The sequence below is a fragment of the Salvelinus fontinalis genome, chromosome 32 (genome assembly GCF_029448725.1).
Source record: "Salvelinus fontinalis isolate EN_2023a chromosome 32, ASM2944872v1, whole genome shotgun sequence".
Taxonomy (NCBI): Eukaryota; Metazoa; Chordata; class Actinopteri; order Salmoniformes; family Salmonidae; genus Salvelinus; species Salvelinus fontinalis.
The window spans coordinates 9,067,250-9,094,445 of NC_074696.1; the positions used below are offsets into that span (position 1 = coordinate 9,067,250).

A 27,196-nucleotide genomic window follows, 5' to 3' on the forward strand; every position below is an offset into this window, starting at 1 on the left:
GGGTTACCAGTGAGCAGCGAAGGGCCGACACAGGTCCACATGGAAGTTCTTCAGGTCCTTGAAGCGGATGGCAGCTTCCATGTACACAAACAGTATCCATAGCGACACGGTGGGTAGACACACTCCTCTCTCTGTGCAGAGGGAAAGGGCCCAGATGGGGGACAGTGTGAGAGGTAAACGCCGCCGTTTACACAGGCAGACCAATTATGATCTTTTTGCCCAATTATTTGCAGGAGCTGATCTGATTTGTCAAAAGACCAATTAGTGGGAAAAAAATGTCAAAATTGGGCTGCTTGTGTGAAAGCAGACAAAGAAATAGAAAATGTATTTTGTACATGCATATTTTAATGTATAAAAAATGTACAGTACATACACATTTGATAACTCGGTATACATAAACATATGAATCACGTGCCACCCAGGATGAAGCCCCAATGCATCATAGGAAAGAGAAATCTATGTAAATCTGGGACAGAGAGAGAGCTGGGGTTAACGGACCTGTGTGCCAGACGTACTGGACCCAGACGTAGGTGCTGGCAGCGAAAAACAGCCATTGGACAGGGATAAAGAGGAGGCAGATGATGTCAGACGTAAACGCCACACACACAAAGAACACGGAGAAAGCCTGAGAGAAAGAGAGAGAGAGAAATGTAGTCAGTATTGCAAATATACAATTGTGCAGCCATTTTTCGTGTCAAAATCTCATGAATACACTCTGTCTTACATTCACACACACTTACCAGCCCCTGGTATCTGAACGAGTCATAGACACTGCGTATGAAGAGCCAGAAGGGCCACAGGTACTCAAACCTGAACTCCAACACAAAGTCTGCCAGCAGCACCAGCACCCACACCACCAGAAACTTCAGATACAGGAACGTACTGAGAGAGAGATAGAGAAAGAGAGACAAAGACAGCGAGAGAAAGAGAACATGAGAGAAACATTGTGGGATTTCTTTAGACACAACCTGAGAGAGAGAGAGAGGCTAGATGAAAACTAGCTCTGGTCCAAGGTGTTAGTGTGTTCCTCTACTAACTAGTAATGGAACATGTGTCACTACCGCCCTGGACCAGAGCTAGTCAAAAGCTCCCTGTGATATGATCAACAGTCCTTCATATCAACAACACAGTGTTTACAGATGGACCATCTTTCTCCTGATTTCAGTCACGAGGTAATAATCTGCAACCACATGACCACATGGTTTCTGATGTTGTTTTAAAAAGAGGCATTTGCACCGAATAACATTAAAAGTTCATTCAAATTTGTTCCTTTAAGTAATCCTAACTCCATCCCCACTAGTTGATATACAGATTCCTGGTTGTACAAGTGTACTGCTTTTCAGTCCCTTCATACTAAAAGCTCTGGTCCAGAGCTTATAGTCTTTGTTCATACTGTACAAGGCCAGAAATACATAACCTAACACCGTGCCAGACAGTGGCGTATGTCTATGAGAAGATCGGAGAGAACATTAAACCCCGTGTATATGTCGGTTTTTCAACAGCTGCTTTGCCCACGCTGTGTGATCAATGGAGCTTTGCTGCTGACAATGTACTGAAGTGCTCACAAGTGTAGATGCTACAGTCAAGCTTTGGATAACTAGCTAGCTTAGTAATACAGGGCTACCAGACAGTGAGTGAGTATACAAAGAACATATTGTCATGTGTGGGTTGGATGGCCAGCTAACTATCAGTAAGACACTAATTAACCGTGCAATAAAATCATGATCTGTGTGTGTGCATTTTTATCACGTTTTCCAATGCCATTTGATTGTCGTCAATGTGATTGCATTCGGTATTGTTTACATTTTGGAACAAATCCCTGAAACTGTCAGAATAGCAAGCGAACTAACTAGCAGCTGCTACTTAGCTAATGTTACATTGCTAGGCCTTCAGAACCAGGCTATAAGACATTTGAAAACGACACATTCATAGTAACGCTAAAGCAGGGGGGTTATTTGACACACTACATGACAGCTGAGTGTCTTGTCTGATATATCTCAGACGCCATTATTGTACGATCATGTCCCCTAACTAGAGCCCGCTTTCTTCGTCGGTACCTGCTATATATACCCTCGGTGATTCGGTTCCGTTTTAACGGCCGTCGGAGCTTGCTGCAGTCCGCATTGCGCCGCTTCATCCTACCTCCTGTGGATTCGGTTCTGATACGAGTCCGGTAATTATAACGAAAATGTCAGGCGAACGATCAGATATGGACATTTCTACAAATATACACCATTGTTGTTTTCTGGTCATGAAACAAAGAAAGAAATCAAAATCATGTATCGTGGGCCCCTCCCCCTACTCGTCACACGCCACGACGCACGCACGTCATTCATACGTCTCCGTAGTAACAAACATGTCTGCCCCGGAGGATGGAGTAAATATTTCTCCAATTGCAATGTTTGTACTTTGAAGGTATGAGTGATTTTCAGTAAATTTAAATGTGCGCTGTGATTACTGTAGTGTGTTATTAAAATAAAGCTGTCACCTCTATATATTGTTTTGTTTACGTCAAAGTCCTTACAAATGTACTAGCACACACTGTGTGTAAATATGCTAACGTTAGCTAGCTAGCCCTGTTAGTCGTTACTGGGACGTTAGCCACCGTAATAACTTGAATGTGCCGCTAAGGCAGGGGTATGGGCTAAGGAGGTAGAGGAAGGGACTTCCAGAACTGGGGCAGAGTGGGACATGATGGCCCGTCTCGGGGTCCTGGGACACATGACGGGGGGACTTGCAAGGGAGAGGCTGGGGAAGGGGAGACTTTGGCAGGCAACAGGCACGCATAGGGATCTCCACCACCCCTTCACTGCAGTCTATGGGAGGCCAGTAAGAAGATGAAGGAGCAGCAGACTGTGATACTGGCCTTCCCGGGATAGAAGATACAGGATCAGCAGATGGTGATACTGGCCTTCCAGGGATAGAAGATGAAGGAGCAGCAGACTGTGATACTGGCCTTCCAGGGATAGAAGATGAAGGAGCAGCAGACTGTGATACTGGCCTTCCAGGGATAGAAGATGAAGGAGCAGCAGACTGTGATACTGGCCTTCCGGGGATAGAAGATGAAGGAGCAGCAGACTGTGATACTGGCCTTCCAGGGATAGAAGATGAAGTTTGATGATGTTTGAGCTAGCTACATTTCATTACACCAGCCTAATGCCTATATATAGGTATAGGAAATACTGGCCAGTACTTCTTTGTGTTCTTTCTTCCCTTCATGTAAGGATATTGAAGGTGACAGCTATTTGGGGCGTAAGAACAATGATCAAATCCTCATTATATGGGGCGGCAGGGTAGCCTAGTGGTTAGAGTGCTGGACTAGTAACCGAAAGGTTGCAAGATCGAATCCCCGAGTTGACAAGGTAAAAATCTGTCATTCTGCCCTTCAACAAGGCAGTTAACCCACTGTTCCTAGGCCATCATTGAAAATAAGAATTTGTTCTTAACTGACTTGCCATGTTAAATAAATGTATTTCCTATGCTAAAGGGTGTTTTATATTTGACATTTAAAAGGAAAAAAGTATTACTGTTATCATTTAAGAATGTAATCCTGTGGTCAATGAGTTTTTGTCTTTTGTGTATTTGTTCATATGAGCACATCAAATAATTCACACGTCACAAATTGACATGGATAAGACCGCAAATACAGGACTAAGATCGAATTGTACTACACCGTCTCTGACGGCCGTCGGATGTGGCAGGGCTTGCAAACCCTTACAGACTACAAAGAGAAGCAGCACAGTCGAGAGCTGCCCAGTGACGCGAGCCTACCAGACGAGCTAAACTACTTCTATGCTCGCTTCCAGGCAAATGTGCATGCCCATTCTCATCAACGGAGCTGTAGTGCAGCAGGTTGAGAGCTTCAAGTTCCTTGGTGTCCACATAAACAACAAACTAACATGGTCCAAGCACACCAAGACAGTCGTGAAGAGGGCACGACAAAACCTATTCCCCCTCAGGAGACTGAAATTATTTGGCATGAGTCCTCAGATCCTCAAATGGTTCTATAGCTGCACCATCGAGAGCATCCTGACTGGTTGCATCACTGCCTGGTATGGCAACTGCTCGGCCTCCAACCGCAAGGCACGACAGAGGGTACATCACTGGGGTCAAGCTTCCTGCCATCCAGGACCTATGTACCAGGCAGTGTCAGAGGAAGGCCCTAAAAATTGTCAAAGACTCCAGCCACCCTAGTCATAGACTGTTCTCTCTGCTACCGCACGGCAAACGGTACCAGAGCGCCAAGTCTAGGTCCAAGAGGCTTCTAAACAGCCTCTAACCCCAAGCCATAAGACCCCTGAACATCTAATCAAATGGCTACCCAGACTATTTGCATGCCCCCCCCCCCCCCCCCACGCCCCACTACTCTCTGTTATTATCTATGCATAGTCACTTTAATAACTCAACCTATATGTACATATTACCTCAATTACCTCGACTAGCCGGCGCCCCTGCACATTGACTCTGTACCGTTACCCCCCCTGTATATAGTCTCGCTATTGTTATTTCACTGCTGCTCTTTAATTACGTGTTCCTTTTATTTCTTAATTCTTATTTTTTACTGCATTGTTGGTTAGGGGCTTGTAAGTAAACATTTAATTTGTTGTATGAAATGTCAAAATTATTTGTTTTATGTTGGACTAATAGATTTACTAAAACAATTTTTCAAACACTGTTAGTGACTGATCAACTGCTGCGTCCAGTGTAACATTCAGTATGATCTCCATGTACTTTAATGACTGCATTGCATTTCAAATGTTATTTTTACATTTACATTTAAGTCATTGCTAGATGTTAAGGGTCACAGGAAAATAATCAATGCGAGAAGACTCAATACGATAAGGAACCTTGCACGAAGAATGCAAGGTTTAATAATAATAAATAAATAAAATACTTTTTTGGGGGGCTTATATTTGTCCTATTTCATTGATGTACTTGTATTATATGCATGTCCCAAATCCTCCTGAGACAACTTCGGAGATTTGGATCACAGTCAGCCATTATCAACGCCAACCCTGGAGCAGTTAGGGTTCAGTGCCTTGCTCACGGGCACATCGGCAGATTCTTCACCTTGTCGATGTGTGGGACCTTTATATAGATATGTGTGTGCCTTTCCAAATCACGTCCAATCAATTGAATTTACCACATTTCAACTCCAAACTAGTTGAGGAAACATTTCAAGGATGATCAATGGAAACAGGATGCACCTAAGCTCATTTTCGAGTCGCATAGCAAAGGGTCTGAATACTTATGTATTTCTGTTATTTATTTGTAATAAATGTGCACATATTTCATTTTTTTCCCCACTTTGTCATAATGGGGTATTGTGTGTAGATTAAGAAACATTTTTATGTAATCAATTTTAGAATAAGGCTGTTACGTAACAAAATGTGGGGGAAAAGCTAAGGGGTCTGAATACTTTCCGAATGCACTGTATATATATCGTGCTTACCTTACATGATTGAGTTTGACGTTCAGCAGACAAATAAGCACAAGGCATCGCTTTGTGTGTCGAAAATCCTCAGCCATTGGTCAAACACACTGACGCAATTACGTATGGGGAGACTGATATGACGCTGACCAATAGCATACCATATTCAAATATTGTTTAAAACATTCCCGGGAAATCCGAGTTTCGCGGGAGGGCCCTTCGCGGGTAAACTGCATCCCCTTATTCATTGTCAGCTTCCTGGAGCCATTTTTTGAACATCCAGAACGGAGCTTTCGACCTAATTCAATCCGTTGCATCCTCACGTTTTCGAAACGTATCATTTATACAATTTGAACGAATGGGCATGTAAAATATTAGTCTGATAATCCCTGATTATTTTGGGTCGAGCCGAGGCGGACTTTGAGGAGAAAGTGCTCCAAAGTAGCGGAGGGACAAACGGACATTTGACCCTGAAGATGAGAAAGAGGGGAGTCCCGGAAAAAGTCCTTATTTCAGGGGTCGGAGGCTCCTCCATGGACAAAAAACAAACGGTTCTGACCCGGTACAGCAATGCGACATATTATCAGATCTTAACACCTCCGCCCTGTCCGAACCAGACTAACAATGTCGGTGTCGCAGACCCGACGGTGAGTCAGCTTTACACTACACCCATAGGGGTGTCTACAAACGGGACAGGACCGCGACCAGCCATCGGAAGACCCCCGGTAATTTAGTACACGATGGCTCTTTTGGCATACAATATTAAGTGCAGTCACACGAATGCAAACTGACCAGTTAGCTAACAACTGTGTATTATGTTCGCTAACTAGTGAGAACTAACAAGTGACTTATCCTAGTTATTTAAATAGTAACGTCAGCTAGTTGGCTACAATTCATAGCAAGTAGTAGTATACAGTGCTAGCTGTTTAGCTTAATATGCTACTAACTTATATGTTTTACTGCACAAAGTCACACGTTGCCGTTATGTTTTTGTGATGCACCACTTGTAACTTTTCCCACTTGAGTTGTCCCCTTTGACAGTGGATTTATAAAGGGTTATTGGAGAACCATAGCTAGCTAGCTCACGTTAGTTTGGTTTAGATACCTAGTTAGCCAGATATCAAGCATACACACGACAACGTTAGTTGGATAGCCAACACAGCTAGCTAGCTAAGTATGGTCTCTTATTTGACACGTTAAACCAATCCACCTCGTTGTTTTTCCCCGTCGTCCATATCCAGCAGCAGCCACAATTCCAAAGTTTATCTGCAGAAATGATATGCTAATAATAACCCATAATCAATCTTTAATTAAAAAAATTAATATATAATCGACAAAACAAACAACGTGTCTTATTCATGGTACCTAGTTAGTGAAATACCATGGGCTAGCGCTAAAGCAAGGGAATATATTCTTTAAAAAAAAACACCAGAAACTAGGCCTTCAACCACACATGGAGGGGGATGGGGTGAATCTAGTCCCCGTGTTAGTGTGGGACGCAAGCTTCTTAACTAAGCTGGTTGGTTTTGTGTTCCCCCATTTTGTAATACTTCGCTCCAGCGGCTCAAAAGACCGCTTGTGGGGTCAAACTTAAATGTATTTACCATAAGGACCCACGTTGTCATAAAACTAAAAGTACACTTCTTCCAGTATCTTCCACGTCTGTGACGTAGCTCGATAGCTATAATACATTTTTTGATTTCCAACATGGAGTCATACCACGAGAAAGTCCCAACACAGATTTTGTTTTGATTTGTGGTCTAATCGTGAAAGTTTGATTTCTTGGAAACATGCAAGCTGCAAGCCACACACATGTAAAGATGCCTATTAACTCACACTAAGAAATAATTTATGCAAAAGCATTTAAGGTGGCACTCCAACCCGAAACATACTTGACCACAGTTCAAAGAATCAAGCAACTTGCAACATTCTTATTAACAACCAATGTGCCTATGTAAAGGAAACCCATCATCAATGTGGAAGGAGAGGTGCCATGGCCAGTAGTCTGCTCTATAGACCTGCCAGCCTTTCTCCTCAGGTAAATAAGACCACTAGGTTTTAAACTAGGTGTCCTGATCTCACTTGACCATGTTTACATGGGCAACCAGTATCCCTGTATTATTCAGGATACTCAAGTAGTCTGTTTTTGAGTTGGACGCATAAACACACATCATATCCCATTTTACAATAACCCCCAAAAAGATTGTATCCCCGTTCTGAGAAACCTGGGATGTGCTCATCTAAGACTGGGTACTGTCTGTGGCATGTAAACATCTTGTTTTTTGATCTGCTTGCAAGCTTAGTTTTGCAAATCGTGTGTATTGTGTGATGTTTTCATCTGATTGTCAAACAAATGACTTCCAAATGTAGGCAACCCGCTCGGTGTGATCCACCATAATAATTTACAACATGCCTCTTTCACCTCTAATTTAGACAAGTTTCTGCTTATAATTTCCGACATTTGGTTGGCCATTTTGTTTGTCAACGATCGATACATGCAGCTTCTCTTCTGTCGTAACTGTGCTCCTGAGTGGCACAATGGTCTAAGGCACTGCATCTCTGTGCTGGAGGAGTCACTACAAACCCTGGTTTGATTCCAGGCCGTGTCACAACCGGTCGTGATTGGAAGTCTCATAGGGCGGCGCACAATTGGCCCACCGTCGTTAGGGTTTGGCCGGGGTAGGCCGTCATTGTAAATAAGAATTTGTTCTTAACTGACTTGCCTTGTTAAATAAACGGAGAGACTAAATAAAGGATTATTCAGCAGAATGTCTTACATTGAAAGAATGAATTCATTAGTCATCTATACTGAACAAAAATATAAACGCAACAATTTCAAAGATTTTACTGAGTTACAGTTCATATAAGGAAATCTGTCCATTGTAATACATTCATTAGGCACTAATCTATAGGATTTCAAGACTGCCCAGCCCAGCCAATCAGAATACGTTTTTCCACACAAAGGGGCTTTAATGCAGACAGAAATACTCCAGTACTAAATGTCATCAGTTTTTTTCTGGTTTTAAGGACATTAAAAGATGAGAAACACAAAGACTTCGGTTTGTCTTGGGTGCATATGTTGTGGTTGAAATACTGTCATAAGTGTCAAAGATATAACACATTACAAGCACCTTAAACATTTTCTCCAGACGCTGAAAGAAATCATATTTCTCCGCTTCTGTTTCCCAAAACAAACTTAACATTTGTTGTTTAATTTCACAGCATAATTCTACACAAGTTCATATTAAATGACATGTGAGAGGTTATAGTCCTTACAGTCTGTTTCCAGACTTCAGTTACTGTTCCATTTTAACCCATATGAACTTAGATGAAGAATCTTCTGTTTATTCATGGGTACAGGGATACTCACGAGTGGGATTTCAAAGATGCATGTAAACAGCTTATCCTAAAATAAGACTTTAAGTGGGATATGAGTTACTATCCGGAATACAGTACACATGTGAACGTGGTCAGTTTCTCAAGTGGTGGGAACATCGTATTTCAAACCACTTCATCTGATTCCTGGCCATTTGACTTGTGTCCAAACGGTCAAATGTGATTTATTTGCCCTTTTTTAAGTGTTTAAAAAAAACTTTTATACGGCATATTTTGTTGACAGTTTGACAAGAACATGTGGTAGCTAACGAGCTTTGCTAATTGTTTTTCAAAGAAATTAGTGAATTTGCTAGCAAGCTAAACAGCTAGCTAGGTGACTGCTGTGGCTAGCCAAAAAGGACTTGTTTTGAAAGTTGGATCATCTCATCCTTTTTGAGACTTTTTAAAGGTGTTCTTACACTTGTAACTGGTAAACTTCCATGCCTTTGCTCTATTACGTAACTTCTGAATGAAAGGAAGCACGAGCACCACAACTAATTTGTCTACGCTGGTTGCACACACCCGTCGTTACCGTGACAACTAGCGTAGCCATGTCAGCCACTGACTGCTGTCTGAACACACATCCGTTTCTGTTTGGACAGTCAGTATTCCACAACTGATTTTAAGCAGCAAGGCTTAATTAAGTTGTGGCAACTTAAGATTTTATTTGGTAATTTAAAAGTCAATACAACCACACGTGGATAATTTATTTAAAAGTAATCAAGGATGACATGCATTTTGAAAAATGTATTTAAACATATGTCTCTAAACTAGAGATGCGCGATATATCGGTGAACATATCGGAATCGGACGATATTAGCTAAAAATGACAACGTCGGTATCAGCCCGATGTCTAGTTTAACGCCGATGTGGAAAAACCGATGTCAAAGCTGACGTGCACACTTAATATAACAAAGTGCGCTATTGTTTAGATGTTGCCCTACTCGAGTTACACAGTAATAGCGTCACTGCTATTAGCTTCACGACATACTATGGAACGCAGTTTGGGTCTTTATGTCAAAGATACACGTCAAATAACACTTTGACAATAACTTTCAATTTGAAACGTCAAATAACACAGTTCTATTATAGAATGTTGTGTGTTCTGAATTTGCACTTGCAAGCCAAGCACCACCACTGCTATCAGTAGCACTGTCAAAGCTGTACAAAAAAGTCTGCAAGCAAACACCGGCCACGATCGATGTATTTACAATACTGTGTTGGTAATAAACCATTATTTGTTCGACCGCAACTTCTGGGGTAGCTAGCAAGCTTTAGCTCGGTACCTAGCTAGCACCAATACAACCAGCCTGAAAACAATGACGTGTAGAAACTGCAGTCATTTTCACTATTCTTAGCAATGATTTAGGGATCCTTGTGAGTAAGTATTAGCTAGGTTGACACCGGTTGTTCGCTTGTTGAAATTGAACTTAAGTTCATGACAATAAATAGCTAGCCAGCTACTTAACCCTGTTGCCCAAAGCTAACGTTATAAGCAGCCAGCTAGCTTCATCTGGCTATTGAGGCTCGACCGGACTAGGTTACGTGTTGTGAAGCTAGCCACAATAAGGATTAGGCACAATAGTGGATTTATTTTGACATGCAAAGACCCAAACAGCGTCCCATATAAATCCTGGTTGAGATTGAAATGACTGAACAAATGAAGAACGAAACAGCACAGCAAGTGAAAGAAATAGGTTCTGATTATGTTTTACTGGTAATGGGGACATACGGGGACATACGTAACAAAATAACTTTTTGCTCTGTGTGTGTGTGTGTGTGTGTGTGTGTGTGTGTAACACCTTTATTTATCTAGGCAAGTCAGTTAACATAATTATTATTTACAATGACGTCCTACCCCGGACGACGCTGGGCCAATTGTGCGCTGCCCTATGGGACTCCCAATCACGGCCGGATGTGATTACAGCCCGGATTCGAACCAGGGTCTGTAGTGACACCTCTTGCATTGAGATGCAGTGCCTTAGACCGCTGTGTGTGTGAACTTTTTAACTACTGGAACGCTTAAAACGCTGCTAACATTTTAAATATTGGGAATCGGTATTGGACAGAATTTTTATATCGATGCATCACTTCTCTAAACTTTAACAAACGCGGTAGTGCTGGGTTACGCCGTAGTGCTAGGTTACGCGGTAGTGCTAGGTTACGCCCTAGTGCTAGGTTACGCGGTAGTGCTAGGTTACGCGGTAGTGCTAGGTTACGCCCTAGTGCTAGGTTACGCGGTAGTGCTAGGTTACGCGGTAGTGCTAGGTTACGCCCTAGTGCTAGGTTACGCGGTAGTGCTAGGTTACGCCCTAGTGCTAGGTTACGCGGTAGTGCTAGGTTACGCCCTAGTGCTAGGTTACGCCGTAGTACTATTAGGTGTACTTGGCTTACAGAAATAAAAAATAATAATGATGATAATAATAATATTGTCGCCAGAGGTAGCCTGACTGCCATTAGGTACCGAGATGAGATCCTCAGACAGACCCCTTGTGAGACCATATGCTGACACATGCACATTTGTGGCCTGCTGGAGGTCATTTTGCAGGGCTCTGGCAGTGCTCCTCCTTGCACAAAGGCGGAGGTAGCAGTCCTGCTGCTGGGTTGTTGCCCTCCTACGGCCTCCTCCACGTCTCCTGATGTACTGGCCTGTCTCCTGGTAGCGCCTCCATGCTCTGGACACTACGCTGACCGATACAGCAAACCTTCTTGCCACAGCTCGCATTGATGTGCCATCCTGGATGAGCTGCACTACCTGAGCCACTTGTGTGGGTTATAGACTCCGTCTCATGCTACCACTAGAGTGAGAGCACCGCCAGCATTCAAAAGTGACCAAAACATCAGCCAGGAAGCATAGGAACTGAGAAGTGGTCTGTGGTCACCACCTGCAGAACCACTCTTTTATTGGGGGTGTCTTGCTAATTGCCTATAATTTCCACCTTTTGTCTATTCCATTTGCACAACAGCATGTGAAATGTATTGTCAATCAGTGTTGCTTCCTAAGTGGACAGTTTGATTTCACAGAAGTGTGATTGACTTGGAGTTACATTGTGTTGTTTAAGTGTTCCCTTTATTTTTTTGAGCAGTGTATTTAGAGCTCACTGCCAAGGTCAACCTTAGGACACTGTGATCCTTGAGGGCTGTTTTCCATCTGAAGTGATCCAGGTGATCAACTTTCGTTTAACTCTTCTGTCTCAGGCGAAGCGTCGGTTGGAGCTGGAGGAGAGGGACCAGTACACCACTGAGCCAATCGGTGAGCCCAGAGCTAAGAGAGCCACTACACACTCCCTCAGAAGAACCCAGAGTAAGTGACCGGGGGGGGGGGGGGGGGGGTATAGGGGTAGTTGACACACACACACACTTACCTACCCCACCAGACATGCCACCAGGCGTTAATTTAGAACCTAACACTATTGAACCACTCCACTAACTCTAGGTGGAAGGAAAGGAGACGAGGAAGAAGAGACAGTCTTAATGAAAATGCCGCAGGGAGGAACACCCATGTTTGTTGAGGAATTCAGTCCCACCCATGCATGGGAACATTGTAGTTCCTTCCCTGGGCTGACTGTGTTCCCGCCCTGGGTTGACTGCGTGTTCCCGCCCTGGGCTGACTGCGTGTACCTGCCCTGGGCTGACTTGTGTGTACCTGCCCTGGGCTGACTTGTGTGTACCTGCCCTGGGCTGACTTGTGTGTACCTGCCCTGGGCTGACTTGTGTGTACCTGCCCTGGGCTGACTTGTGTGTACCTGCCCTGGGCTGACTTGTGTGTACCTGCCCTGGGCTGACTGTGTCTACCTGCCCTGGGCTGACTTGTGTGTACCTGCCCTGGGCTGACTTGTGTGTACCTGCCCTGGGCTGACTGTGTGTTCCTTGCCTGGGCTGACTGTGTGTTCCTTGCCTGGGCTGACTGTGTGTTCCTGCCCTCGGCTGACTGTGTGTTCCTGCCCTGGGCTGACTGTGTGTTCCTTGCCCTGGGCTGACTGTGTTCCTTGCCCTGGGCTGACTGTGTGTTCCTTGCCCTGGGCTGGCTGTGTGTTCCTTGCCCTGGGCTGGCTGTGTGTTCCTTGCCCTGGGCTGGCTGTGTGTTCCTTGCCCTGGGCTGGCTGTGTGTTCCTTGCCCTGGGCTGGCTGTGTGTTCCTTGCCCTGGGCTGGCTGTGTGTTCCTTGCCCTGGGCTGGCTGTGTGTTCCTTGCCCTGGGCTGGCTGTGTGTTCCTTGCCCTGGGCTGGCTGTGTGTTCCTTGCCCTGGGCTGGCTGTGTGTTCCTTGCCCTGGGCTGGCTGTGTGTTCCTTGCCCTGGGCTGGCTGTGTGTTCCTTGCCCTGGGCTGGCTGTGTGTTCCTTGCCCTGGGCTGGCTGTGTGTTCCTTGCCCTGGGCTGGCTGTGTGTTCCTTGCCCTGGGCTGGCTGTGTGTTCCTTGCCCTGGGCTGGCTGTGTGTTCCTTGCCCTGGGCTGGCTGTGTGTTCCTTGCCCTGGGCTGGCTGTGTGTTCCTTGCCCTGGGCTGGCTGTGTGTTCCTTGCCCTGGGCTGGCTGTGTGTTCCTTGCCCTGGGCTGGCTGTGTGTTCCTTGCCCTGGGCTGGCTGTGTGTTCCTTGCCCTGGGCTGGCTGTGTGTTCCTTGCCCTGGGCTGGCTGTGTGTTCCTTGCCCTGGGCTGGCTGCGTGTTCCTTGCCTGGGCTGGCTGTGTTTGTGCTCACATGTCAATTGTTTCCCTTACCTTCCTTCCTGCTCAATGCTCTGTTTGGGTCTGTTCAGTCAGTCTGTGTGTATGTGCCTCCTGTCTGTTAACTAACCCATCTCCTCTCTCTCCCCAGCTCCTGTCTGTTAACTAACCCATTCCTCTCTCTCTCCAGCTCCTGTCTGTTAACTAACCCGTCTCCTCTCTCTCCCTCCAGCTCCTGTCTGTTAACTAACCCATCTCCTCTCTCTCCCCAGCTCCTGTCTGTTAACTAACCCATCTCCTCTCTTTCTCTCCAGCTCCTGTCTGTTAACTAACCCATCTCCTCTCTCTCTCCAGCTCCTGTCTGTTAACTAACCAATCTCCTCTCTCTCTCCCCAGCTCCTGTCTGTTAACTAACCCATCTCCTCTCTCTCTCTCCAGCTCCTGTCTGTTAACTAACCCATCTCCTCTCTTTCTCTCCAGCTCCTGTCTGTTAACTAACCCATCTCCTCTCTCCAGCTCCTGTCTGTTAACTAACCCATCTCCTCTCTCTCTCCAGCTCCTGTCTGTTAACTAACCCATCTCCTCTCTCTCTCCAGCTTCTGTCTGTGGTAACTAACCCATCTCCTCTCTCTCTCCAGCTCCTGTCTGTGGTAACTAACCCATCTCCTCTCTCTCCAGCTCCTATCTGTTAACTAACCCATCTCCTCTGTCTCTCCAGCTCCTGTCTGTGGTAACTAACCCATCTCCTCTCTCTCTCTCTCTCTCTCTCTCTCTCTCTCCAGCTCCTGTCTGTGGTAACTAACCCATCTCCTCTCTCTCTCTCTCTCTCTCTCTCTCTCCAGCTCCTGTCTGTGGTAACTAACCCATCTCCTCTCTCTCTCTCTCCAGCTCCTGTCTGTGGTAACTAACCCATCTCCTCTCTCTCTCTCTCCAGCTCCTGTCTGTGGTAACTAACCCATCTCCTCTCTCTCTCTCTCCAGCTCCTGTCTGTGGTAACTAACCCATCTCCTCTCTCTCCAGCTCCTGTCTGTTAACTAACCCATCTCCTCTCTCTCTCTCCAGCTCCTGTCTGTTAACTAACCCATCTCCTCTCTCTCTCTCCAGCTCCTGTCTGTTAACTAACCCATCTCCTCTCTCTCTCTCCAGCTCCTGTCTGGTAACTAACCCATCTCCTATCTCTCTCCAGCTCCTGTCTGTGGTAACTAACCCATCCCCTCTCTCTCTCCAGCTCCTCCCTCCCCGTTAGAGAAGACCAGGTATGACACATCTCTATGCCTCCTGACCCAGAAGTTTGTCCAGCTGCTGGCCCAGTCCAGTGACGGGGTGGTGGACCTGAACCGGGCCGCGGAGTCCCTCAAGGTGCAGAAGAGACGTCTCTATGACATCACCAACGTCCTGGAGGGGGTGCATCTCATCAAGAAGTCGTCCAAGAACAACATCCAGTGGCTGTGAGTGGAGACGGGGGGGGGCTTGATACACGGCTGTGAGTGGAGACGGGGGGGGCTTGATACACGGCTGTGAGTGGAGACGGGGGGGGGGCCCTTGATACACGGCTGTGAGTGGAGACGGGGGGGGGGGGGGGGGCTTGATACACGGCTGTGAGTGGAGACGGGGGGGACCCTTGATACACGGCTGTGAGTGGAGACGGGGGGGGTCGATACACGGCTGTGAGTGGAGACAGGGGGGGGGGGGGGGGCTCGATACACGGCTGTGAGTGTGGAGAGGGGGGGGGGGCTCGATACACGGCTGTGAGTGTGGAGACAAGGGGGGGGGGGGCTCGATACACGGCTGTGAGTGTGGAGACAAGGGGGGGGGGGGCTCGATACACGGCTGTGAGTGTGGAGACAAGGGGGGGGGGGGCTAGATACACGGCTGTGAGTGTGGAGACGGGGGGGGGGCTTGATACACGGCTGTGAGTGTGGAGACGGGGGGGACCCTTGATACACGGCTGTGAGTGGAGATGGGGGGGGGGGGGGGGCTTGATACACGGCTGTGAGTGGAGACGAGGGACGGGGGGGGCTTGATACACGGCTGTGAGTGGAGACGAGGGACGGGGGGGGCTTGATACACGGCTGTGAGTGGAGACGGGGGGGGGGGGGGCCCTTGATACACGGCTGTGAGTGGAGACAGGGGGGGTGGGGGGCTCGATACACGGCTGTGAGTGTGGAGACAAGGGGGGGGGGGCTTGATACACGGCTGTGAGTGTGGAGACGGGGGGGGGCCTTGATACACGGCTGTGAGTGGAGACAGGGGGGGGGCTTGATACACGGCTGTGAGTGTGGAGACAGGGGGGGGGGCTTGATACACGGCTGTGAGTGGAGACGGGGGGGGCTTGATACACGGCTGTGAGTGTGGAGACAGGGGGGGGCTTGATACACGGCTGTGAGTGGAGACAGGGGGGGGGGGGGGGGCTTGATACACGGCTGTGTGGAGACTTGTATTGCTCTTCCTGGCTAAAAAGGCACCATAGTTGGTGGAACCCGTACGGTAACGGACGGTATCCCAGCCACTAAGGTTGGGGTCGCATGATGGTGCCACGGGTAGACTGTGTGTCAAAAATACATGTACGCCTGAAATGTGTGTTCTTTCCCATTTGTGTGTGTGTGTGTGTGTGTGTGTGTGTGTGTGTGTGTTAACATGTGCAGTTCTATCTGTGTGTGTTTGTTATTTTATTTATTTAACCAGGAAGGGCTCATTGAGATTTGAAATCTCTTTTTCAAGAGCGTCCTGGCCAAGATAGGCAGCACCAAGTCATTACAAAAATTACAGACAGACAACATGAAAAACTACAAGTAATCTAGTAAAGACCATAGAATTCACAAGAGTAAAACAAAATCAAAAACAGCCAATTAAAAACATTGACAGGTCAGGGAATCAGTCTCAAGATCATTCATCAGTGATTTAAAACTACCAATCAGGACAAGTTCTTCCAGTTTAAAAGTATTTTGTACGGCGTTCCAAGACGATGGCGCAGAGTACATAAAAGCCCTTTTACCAAATTCAGTTTGGACATTTGGAACAGTTAGCAGGATAAAGTCCAGCGAACGAAGAGAGTACCCACCATATTTCTGAACAATAAAAATGCCCAAATAAAATGGTAGTAAACCCAAAATGCCTTTATAAATAAAAGTATACCAGTGACTGAGCCTACGAATGACTAGAGAAGGCCAGCCAACCCTGGTATACAAAGTGCAGTGGTGCGTAAGGGTTTTGCTGTTTAAAATAAATCTCAAAGTGCCATGGTAAAGGGTGTCAATTGATCTCAAACACTGACCGTAAGCATTCATATATAGAATATCCCCATAGTCTAGTAAAGGCATAAATGTAGCTGATACTAATCTCCTTCTGGCTTCAATAGAAAAACAGGCCTTATTCCTAAAATAAAATCCCAACTTCGGCTTCAATTAATTTCTAAGTTGTTGAATATGCAATTTAAAATAGAGGCCGTCATCAATTAAAATACAATATATCTATATGAGGTTACAGTCTCAATCTCATTGCCCTGACAGGTAGTAACAGGTGAAAGGTTCAGAGGTCTATTTCTTGCTTTAGAAAACACCATTAGTTTAGTTTTGTCAGTATTGAGGATAAGCTTCAATTGACACAAGGTATGTTGAACAGTATAAAAAGCAGTTTGCAAGTTCTGGAAAGCTTTTGTAAGAGACGAGGCACAACAGTAAATAACAGTATCATCAGCATAAAAATGAAGTTGCGTACTTTGCACATTTTTGTCTAAATTATTTATATAAATGGTGAATAAGAGGGGACTAAATACAGAGCCTTGGGGCACACCATTAAAGACAGACAAATTAACAGTCATAAGCCCATCAAATTGAGTGCACTGAGTTCTATCAGACAGATAGTTAGCAAACCATGCAACTGCATGCTCTGAAAGACCTACACTAGACAAGCTCTGCCTTAGTATAGCATGATCAACTGTATCAAAAGCCTTAGAGAGATCAATAAAAAGTGAGACACAGGGCTGTTTTTTGTCAAGGGCTTCAGTGATATCATTTAAAACCTTCATGGCTGCTGTAATTGTGCTATGCTTCTTCCTGAAGCCCGATTTGGTACATTGATAAAATAGAGCTAGTAAATAAAAACTATTTTAGCTGTTCACTCACAAGGGTTTCAAGTATTTTCACCAGGGGTAACAGCTTTGAGATGGGCCTATAATTATTTAAGAGTTGGATCTCCCCCTTTTTAAAAGTGGAAGGACAAATGCTGATTTCCAGATCTTTGGAATTTCATTACATTCCAGGGTTAGATTGAACAGATATGTAAGTGGTTCAGCTATGAAATCAGCTGCCAGATTTAAAAAGCAGGGATCCAAAAGATCAGGACCTGCAGGTTTTCTCTGATCTAAGGATTTCAGGGCTTTATGTACCACCTGCACTGAGAATGGCAAAAAGATAGAAGTTTGACCAGCTCTCACTGGTTCATCCACACAGGGTTGTACAGAGACAGAGGACACTGGTTCATCCACACAGGCTTGTACAGAGACAGAGGACACTGGTTCATCCACACAGGGTCGTACAGAGACAGAGGACACTGGTTCATCCACACAGGGTCTGTACAGAGGCAGAGGACACTGGTTCATCCACACAGGGTCTGTACAGAGGCAGAGGACACTGGTTCATCCACACAGGGTCTGTACAGAGGCAGAGGACACTGGTTCATCCACACAGGGTCTGTACAGAGGCAGAGGACACTGGTTCATCCACACAGGGTCTGTACAGAGGCAGAGGACACTGGTTCATCCACACAGGGTTGTACAGAGACAGAGGACACTGGTTCATCCACACAGGCTTGTACAGAGACAGAGGACACTGGTTCATCCACACAGGCTTGTACAGAGACAGAGGACACTGGTTCATCCACACAGGGTTGTACAGAGGACACTGGTTCATCCACACAGGGTCTGTACAGAGACAGAGGACACTGGTTCATCCACACAGGGTTGTACAGAGACAGAGGACACTGGTTCATCCACACAGGGTTGTACAGAGACAGAGGACACTGGTTCATCCACACAGGGTCGTACAGAGACAGAGGACACTGGTTCATCCACACAGGGTCGTACAGAGACAGAGGACACTGGTTCATCCACACAGGGTCGTACAGAGACAGAGGACACTGAATCAAACAGCCTACCAGATGATACAAAGTGCTCATTGAAACAATTCAGCATTTCGGTTTTGTCATATACAGCAACAGAGTCCTTCAAAATACATGATGGTAATTCATTAACGTTACTGTTACCAGACATAGTTTTGGAAGGCTATTTAGTCAGTGGTAACAGACATAAAATATTCAGACTTGGCCTTCCTGAGAAGAAAATAACAATTGTTTTGTTACTTTCTAAAAATAAACCAATCAGCATCAGAACATGATTTCCTTGCTTTAGCCCAGGCTAGATTACGGTTTGTGAATAATACAAGACAGCTCAGAAGAGAACCATGGGTTATCACTCCCTTTAACCCTGAACCTGTGGAATGGGGCATGTTTGTTTACTATTTGGAGAGAACCATGGGTTATCCCTCCCTTTAACTCTGAACCTGTGGAATGGGGCGTGTGTGTTTACTATTTGTGTGTTAACATTTGCCATTCTGTGTGTGTGTTAACGTGCTCTTCTCTCCTCCTGTGTGTTAACATGTGCTCTCCTGTGTGTTTAGGGGCTGTAGCCTGTCCCCAGAAGGAGTGGCCAGTGTCCAGAACCCTGGCTCTGTGGGTAAAGAACTGCTGGACTTGACCCAGGAGGAGAAGAGACTGGATGAACTCATACACACCTGCACACTCATCGTCCAACAGATGACTGAAGACACACCCACAAGGAAATAGCCTTCCTTTACAACCCTGCTGTGTGACTGAGATGTAATAGGGGAGGTGTGTGTGTGTGTGTGTGTGTGTGTGTGTGTGTGTGTGTGTTCTAGTCCTGTGTGTGAATGACTACATTTTCCTTAACCTCTGGGTACGTTTGCGTACATATCGTATGATGATGTGAAAAGGATTCCTAGTCTGAATGACCAGACGGTCATCATGGTCAAAGCCCCTGCTGAAACCAGACTGGAGGTGCCAGACCCTGCAGAGGTACGCGCACGCACACGCACACACACACACAAGTTTGTGGACACCCCTTTCAAATTAGTGGATTCTGCTTTTTTATTCACACCCGTTGCTGACAGATGTATAAAATCAACCACACAGCCATGCAATCTCCATAAACAAACATTGGCAGTAGGCTGGCCCCGTTTTCGAAGAGCTCAGTGAATTTCAACGTGGCACCATCGTAGGATGCCACCTTTCCAACAAGTCAGTTTGTCACATTTCCGCCCTGCTAGAGCTGCCCCGGTCAACTGTAAATGTTGTTATTGTGAAGCGGAAATGTCTAGGAGCAACAACGGCTCAGCTGTGAAGTGGTAGGTCACAGAACGGGACCGAACGAGTGCTGAAGAGTGTAAAGATGGTCTGTTCTCGGTTACAACACTCACTATCGAATTACAAACTGCCTCTGGAAGTAACAGCAGCACAATAACTGTTCGTCGGGAGCTTCATGAAATGGGTTTCCACGGCCGAGCAGCTGCACACAAGCCTAAGATCACCATGCGCAATGCCAGACATCGACTGGAGTGGTGTAACTCTCACTGCCATTGGACTCTGGAGCAGTGGAAACGTATTCTCTGGAGTGATGAATCACGCTTCACCATCAGGCAGTCCGATGAACGAATCTGGGTTTGGTGGATGCTAGTAGAATGCTACCTGGCCGAATGCATTGTGCCAACTGTAAAGTTTGGTGGATGCCAGCAGAACACTACCTGGCCTAATGCATTGTGCCAACTGTAAAGTTTGGTGGATGCCAGCAGAACGCTACCTGGCCTAATGCATTGTGCCAACTGTAAAGTTTGGTGGATGCCAGCAGAACGCTACCTGGCCTAATGCATTGTGCCAACTGTAAAGTTTGGTGGATGCCAGCAGAACGCTACCTGGCCTAATGCATTCATGGTTTCGGGCTAGTAGGCACAAAGCACCGTACAAAAATGGTTTGTCGAGATTGGTGTGGAACAACTTGAGTGGTCTGCACCGAGCCCTGACCTGAACACCTTTGGGATGAATTGGAACAGCGACCGCTAGCCAGGCCTAATCGCCCAATCTCAGCGCCCGACCTCACTAATGCTCTTGTGGCTGAATGGAAGCAAGTCCCTGCATCAGTGTTCCAACATCTAGTGGAAAGCCTTCCCAGAAGACTGGAGGCTGTTATAGCAGCAAAGGGGGGGACAAACTCCATATTAATGCCAATGATTTTAGAATGAGATGTTCGACGAGCAGGTGTCCACATACTTTTGGTCTTGTAGTGTATGATTGGTTGATTAATTTATTGATTGACCTATCAGAGTCTCCAGGTCCACTTGAGCAGCACCCAGGGTCCAATAGAAGTCTTCCTGTGCTCAGATGATCACGCCCCTTCCTCCCCGCTGAAAAACAACTCTACGCTGAACGGAAATGGACATCCACCCTCATCTTCGTCATATGTCAACGGAAACTCCACATCCTTCCTCAAGGTGTCACAAGGTGAGCCCGTAGACTTAGATAGACATTGCGTCATTGTATCTGTCCCATTATGACGTCTGTGAGGGCACGGGCAACGCCATTGAGGCCACCTCCATTTTGAAGTAGTCTGTTTTCTTCTTCTAATACTTATGAGTTGGCAAACAAACTGAAAGGGTGCATCTTGGCACCTGTTGTGTTTGAACAGGTATAAAGCCACGGTTTGAGATGTACGGTGACCTGCAGTTATGGAATGTTGGCTCACTAGTATATTTAATTGGCTGATCCCTCCCTGACGACCTGGATGGAATCATGTGATCTTTCCTTAACCCATAGGAAGTCCCACCCAGCTGACTACTTCAAAATGATCAACGCCGGTCGAAATGGACCGATTTAAAAAAATATATGTATATATATATAAAAAATAAAAATATATATTTTTTTTTAATAATAAATGTATTCATATTTTTTTCCCCACAAGTTTTCTTTCTGAAAAATGTAGTTAATTTAATCTGATTGTCATTAGGTTCCATGACTTTGTCCACACAGAACATCTGAACACACAACATAACACATTTTGATGATTTCATTACATTTTGGGTGTTTTATTTAACTTTTGTACACCTGTGGTGTTCCGGGTCAAAAATGACCAGTCATTAGAAATGAATGGGTGAGACTACAATTAGTGTATAAAATTGAGTTCAGGCACATGCCCATTCATCAGATGGACACACTTCCTCTCCCAGTGTTTGAGCACACACACACACACACACACACGCACCTCACTCCCATTCTTGGCTTCCATGGCAACCCCCACAGGAACCTTTCACCAATAGAATCTTTCCTCCAAGGGAACCACGGGAACCACACCTGTTGGCATTCTCACAAACAATCACAGCATTGTTTCAATATTATTTTGAACTATTCTCGCAGCTCTGGTATTTATTGTTAATTTAAGCCTTGCTCACAATTAATTCTGTGGCAGCACAATGACCAAACGATATAGTGTATGTGAGGCTCTTGAGCATATCTTTGATCATGACACTGGTGAGGAGGAGAGAGGCCAGGAAACTGACAGTGAAGATGAACTAGTCTGTGATAAATAGCACAATATATTTAATCTGAGTATTTGTTATAGTCAAAATAATCCATACATTATGCTTTTTTTACTCAAAAACGAGTTGTATGAGCTCAGGTCAATGAGGCCTACAGGCCATAAATAGTAAATAGAAGTTCAAAATGTTCACAAGAACTTAAAATTAATTTGTTGATTTAAAAGATCTAACAGAACATTAGGTGATAATATATGTATTATTATGGATTTATGATCAGCTATAATGGGGCGGCCATTTTGGACCGGGACCACATAATTAATTAACATGAAACGAACGTGACAGGAGGGTTAATGTTGCTGCCCGTGCTTAAACATGGTTTTGGGCACTAGAGTCCTCTATCTAGCTCTATGGGTGAGCCCCAACTTCAGACTTAATTCTGTGGTGAGTTATTGGAAAATAACTCACCTTTTTGTTCTCTCACCCTCTATCTCTTCTTCCTGCTCTCTACCCATCTCTCACCAGAGGGTAATAACTACACCGGTAACGGTTTCTCCAACGCCCTGTCCAGGCTCCCAGCATGCTCAGCGGTGACTGTCACTCCTATCTCCCCCCTGCCCTCCTCCCTCACCTCCCTCCTCCCCCTCCAGGACGTTGACCAGGAGCCCTTCATCCCCCTCTCTCTCGTGGGGGATGACTACCTGCTTAGCCTGGGCGAAGACGAAGGCATCAGCGACCTGTTCTCCTACGATCTGGACCGGCTTCCACTAGACAACCTGCTCTGTAATTGAGTGAAATGTAATCTCGGCGGCCATTTTGGGGAATTTTAGTTTGGCCATTTTGGAGCCAAATTGTGGTTGTTTCCAGTTATAAAGAACTGATTTAGAGCCCAGCGGGCTCTATGGAATGCAGCACAGCAGCCATTTTGGAGCAAGGCTTTGTTTTCTTGACCTTGTCGACTGGACTGCTCATAGAGGACCTGCTGTGTAATTGACCCCTGGCCAGCGACGAGAGAAGGGAAATACCTGCTCTTGCTATTGAGCTGATCAAAGGAAGTACGTTTCAGTTCAGACTGTAGGGGTGAATTCTGTGGCTTAAAGAATGGACAAACCTCTTCTCAAAAGCCTGTCTTTCTGGTCTTGCGCTGACAGGCAAACCAACATCCTAAACAGTCACCATAGCAGACTGTTATTCTAATGAACTGTTCTCATCTGAAAGCAGAAGATTGTCCCTAACAAGAGACATGGATGTTATCCCCTGGACAGATTCTTACCCATATCTACCATTGTGTGACTTATCTGTGAACTTTATTAGCTCACCAGAGTGGAGCGGACCTGCTATCTACGTCCCAAGATGGTGATGTCTGCCTTGGCATCAAATGTTGTATTTTTTTTTTGCGTGTGTACCCTGGTCTTTCACACGGAGCCCTCTGACACAATACTGGAAGAGACTGACTGGTATTGTTCAGAGAACCAGAGTATGTACTGAACGGTGGGCTGATCTCCTGATGAAACGGTTTACTACACAATTGGTGTATGTTTTGTTTGTTGTTTTCGAGGAGGAAGTGAATATTGCTCCTGTTGCCGTGTGGGACATCCACTACATGTTCCTCTACTGCCGTCCATTAACTGCTTCTATATCCAGGGATGAGCAATGTACACACACACACACACACACACACACACACACACACACACACACACACACACACACACACACACACACACACACACACCACCATGCAAGAGTCACGTAGACGAGTCCCCATTTTGTTTTTAGCCACTGCAGCCATGCTTGCAGCCATGTTACTTATTGAATAACTAACTTATTAACCAACTCAAGTCATTTCTCAGGGCTCCCAAATTACTTCCTACTTGAAATAAAAAAAAAAAATTACTTAATTAAAATGTACAAATGGATTCTAATGAATTTTTTTTGGTGCCAGATATTTTAATGACCCCAATCATTAAATCATTGATGATAAATCATCACCCATTGATTAAAAATGTATATCCATTTAAAAAAAAAAAAAAAATTGACCCTTCGATTGGTATAGACATGTGACCTTTAAACTAGCCAACCATACTATATATTCAGTTTTCCTTTACGGGCTGAACCTGGTTGGTTTTAGAGAAGTGCTTTACTAGATGGTGTCCTGTGGTCTTTACTAGTGTATGACATTGCACCAGAGCTCTATGGGTTGATGACAGAACTTACCATGAAGTCCCTTTTGAGTCAATTGACTGCTATGAGAGTATGTTGGAGAACAGACATGTCCTGAACTTAACGATGTACTCTATTCCCGTCTTACAGTAATGTGTATTTTTTATTTTACATGTTAAGTCATTTCTAAGGTACTGTACTAGAAGGTATTCTGGTGATAGATTGGCTTACCAGTCTGTTTCTACATGGTTTGTAATGACGATGAGTTGACGTGACGACACAAACAGATCTGGGACCAGGCTAGTCTGGCTATTTCTCCCAGGCGTATGTCCATACCTGTATAGCACATGTTCATATGAAGTGGTCTCGGTTAGAAGTTGTCTTTTTGCACAGTTGTCCCGTATGAGTTTCATGTCTATGTGCTTTTGAGTTGTGTACTGCCTGGTTTCCTAGCCTGCCTGCTTCCCGTGAGGCTAGCCTGGTTGCCGTTAGGCTAGCCTGGTTTCCTAGCCTGCCTGCTTGCCGTTAGGCTAGCCTGGTTGCCGTTAGGCTAGCCTGGTTGCCAGCTCTGTTTTGTGTTATCACGTCAACTCCTTGTCCTAATGAACATAACGGCACAAACATCTGGGAACAGGCTACAATTAAAGTAGGAAAAGCAGCCATTGATTTCATCCTCAATACCGTACTGTATTTCAGTGACTACTCTTGCTGTCCCCCAGGAAGTAGGGTGACGTTGACCCAGGATGTTGATCTTGGGTCCGTTTTGCATTTCACGAATGCAAAAGGCTTGGAGAAGGAGAATCTGATCCTAGATCTGTATCTAGGGGAATCTGCTCCTTGGTGTACTGGTCTTCTGGCCATCTATGTTTGATGGTGTTATCAGTCTTTTCTCTGCAGTTTTTCCTTATTTAGAAATTCTATTAAGTTTTAATTGTGATTTCTAAATAAATATATAAAATATTTTTTTTACTTAATGCTTTTATTAAGATGTTTTGATTTTTCTGAATGTTCTGCTCGTGAATTTCTGTTTGTAGCCCACCGTCCAGCGATACGGTGCCGGGCTTAAACCAGAGGACATGTAGGATTCTGCATTTACATCACGTTACAACGTTTTATGGCAGCCATGTTATCTCCCCATAAACAATACAATGGGAAATATTTTAATTCTTCACAAAACAAAAAAATAAACGCAACATATATAGTGTTGGTTTTTATGAGCTGAAATAAAAGATCCTGTTTTCCATACGGATAAAAAGCGTATTTCTCTCATTTTGTGGACACATTTTTATTTATATTCCTGTTAGTGAGCATTTCTCCTTTGTCAAGTTAATCCATCCACCTGACAGATGTGGCATATCAAGAAGCTGATTAAACAGCATGATCATTACACAGGTGTACCTGGTGCTGGGGACAATACAAGGCCACTCTGAAAATGTGCAGTTTTGTCACACAACACAATGCCACAGATGTCTCTAGTTTTGAGGGATCGTGCAACTGGTATGTTGACTGTAGGAATGTCCACCAGTGCTGTTGCCAGAGAATTGAATGTTCATTTCTCTACCGTAAGCCGCCTCCAGCGTTCTTTTTGAGAATTTGGCAGTACGTCCAACCGGCCTCACAACCGCAGACCATGAATATGGCGTCCTATTGGTGAGCGGTTTGCTGTTGTCGACGTTGTCAACAGTGACCCATGGTGGGGTTATGTTATGGGCAAGCATTTTTTTTGTTTTATCCGTGACCAACAGATGCATCTGTATTCCCAGTCATGTGAAATCCATAGATTAGGGCCTAATGAATTAATTTAGATCGACTGATTTTCCTCATTATGAACTGTAGCGGAGTAAAATCAATTGAGTTGTTGCATGTTGTTTTTTATATTTTTTGTTCGGCATATGTGGCCGTCTCTTTTTTGTTGTTTTTTTTGCAGAAAAAAATGTTTGGTCTTGTTTTACTTGTTGAATTATTGTTCAGGTTGCGTACAGTATGGAGATCATTACATTGTTTTGTATCATGTCCCCAGCTCCTAAATTACATTTATAAAATAGAAAGAAGTTTGTCACTTATTTTTGTATTTTTTTTTTAGCCTTTTTATAACAACCATTGTTTTTTCTAAGTGTTTTGTAAATGCACAAAACACTCGGGAAACCAGTTGTCATGCTACTCTGCCCGGGGCGTTCTGTAGGAATGTTGAGTGAGGCTGCGATTCAATCAAAGCCGTCATAAATGTTCACTCCCGTTTCTTCTTCATTTTTTAAACTACGGCCTGCACACACCTCTTTTTCTGAACTGGATACATCCGTCTTTTTACCCAAAAACATACGAGGATTTTATTTCACCACGGTGAAAACGGAGCTTCTGCCACGTACACTAGCGTAGGAGATAGACCCTGTACTACAGTAGTACAATACAGGTTGGAGTACTGAATGTCAGACTGTTCCCCTGTAGTACAGTAGTACAATACAGGTTGGAATACTGAATGTCAGACTGTTCCCCTGTACTACAGTAGTACAATACAGGTTGGAATACTGAATGTCAAGACTGTTCCCCTGTACTACAGTAGTACAATACAGGTTGGAATACTGAATGTCAAGACTGTTCCCCTGTACTACAGTAGTACAATACAGGTTGGAATACTGAATGTCAGACTGTTCCCCTGTACTACAGTAGTACAATACAGGTTGGAATACTGAATGTCAGACTGTTCCCCTGTACTACAGTAGTACAATACAGGTTGGAATACTGAATGTCAAGACTGTTCCCCTGTACTACAGTAGTACAATACAGGTTGGAATACTGAATGTCAAGACTGTTCCCCTGTACTACAGTAGTACAATACAGGTTGGAATACTGAATGTCAAGACTGTTCCCCTGTACTACAGTAGTACAATACAGGTTGGAATACTGAATGTCAGACTGTTCCCCTGTACTACAGTAGTACAATACAGGTTGGAATACTGAATGTCAGACTGTT

At 45.0% G+C, this 27,196-nt stretch overlaps 2 protein-coding genes across 4 annotated transcripts in view; one reads left to right on the plus strand and one right to left on the minus strand.

Annotated features, from left to right (window-relative positions):
- LOC129830691 (macoilin-1-like) overlaps window positions 1–2,314 on the minus strand; it is a 17,886-nt gene extending 15,572 nt beyond the window's left edge. The window contains exons 1-4 of the mRNA XM_055893298.1: window positions 2,058–2,314; window positions 741–882; window positions 499–625; window positions 8–131 (exon numbers count right to left, since the gene is read on the minus strand). Coding sequence (XP_055749273.1) covers window positions 8–131; window positions 499–625; window positions 741–882; window positions 2,058–2,137 — 473 coding nt within the window. The 5' untranslated portion in view covers window positions 2,138–2,314. The remainder of the gene's footprint in view (window positions 1–7; window positions 132–498; window positions 626–740; window positions 883–2,057) is intronic.
- Window positions 2,315–5,658: 3,344 nt separating this feature from the next.
- Window positions 5,659–26,288, plus strand: LOC129830693 (transcription factor E2F3-like). Of its 3 annotated transcripts, none has more exons than XM_055893303.1 (7): window positions 5,659–6,156; window positions 12,005–12,110; window positions 14,694–14,913; window positions 19,141–19,302; window positions 19,441–19,555; window positions 20,857–21,034; window positions 21,219–21,392. In XM_055893303.1, exons 1-7 carry the CDS (start codon window positions 5,908–5,910, stop codon window positions 21,293–21,295), a joined length of 1,107 nt encoding a protein of 368 aa, XP_055749278.1. In that variant the 5' UTR covers window positions 5,659–5,907; the 3' UTR covers window positions 21,296–21,392. The 3 variants fall into 3 exon arrangements, with proteins under 3 accessions (XP_055749278.1, XP_055749279.1, XP_055749277.1); XM_055893304.1 differs by lacking the exon at window positions 21,219–21,392 and adding an exon at window positions 22,713–22,805 and having other exon boundaries at window positions 5,661–6,156; XM_055893302.1 differs by lacking the exon at window positions 21,219–21,392 and adding an exon at window positions 22,588–26,288 and having other exon boundaries at window positions 5,662–6,156.
- Window positions 26,289–27,196: the final 908 nt, after the last annotated feature.

Coding starts and splice junctions, on each gene's coding strand:
- LOC129830693 (XM_055893302.1), top strand. CDS start 5,908: ATGAGAAAGAGGGGAGTCCCGGAAAAAGTCCTTATTTCAGGGGTCGGA. Junction 12,111..14,693: donor CTCCCTCAGAAGAACCCAGA/GTAAGTGACCGG, acceptor CTCTCTCTCCAG/CTCCTCCCTCCCCGTTAGAG. Junction 21,035..22,587: donor CTTCCTCAAGGTGTCACAAG/GTGAGCCCGTAG, acceptor ATCTCTCACCAG/AGGGTAATAACTACACCGGT.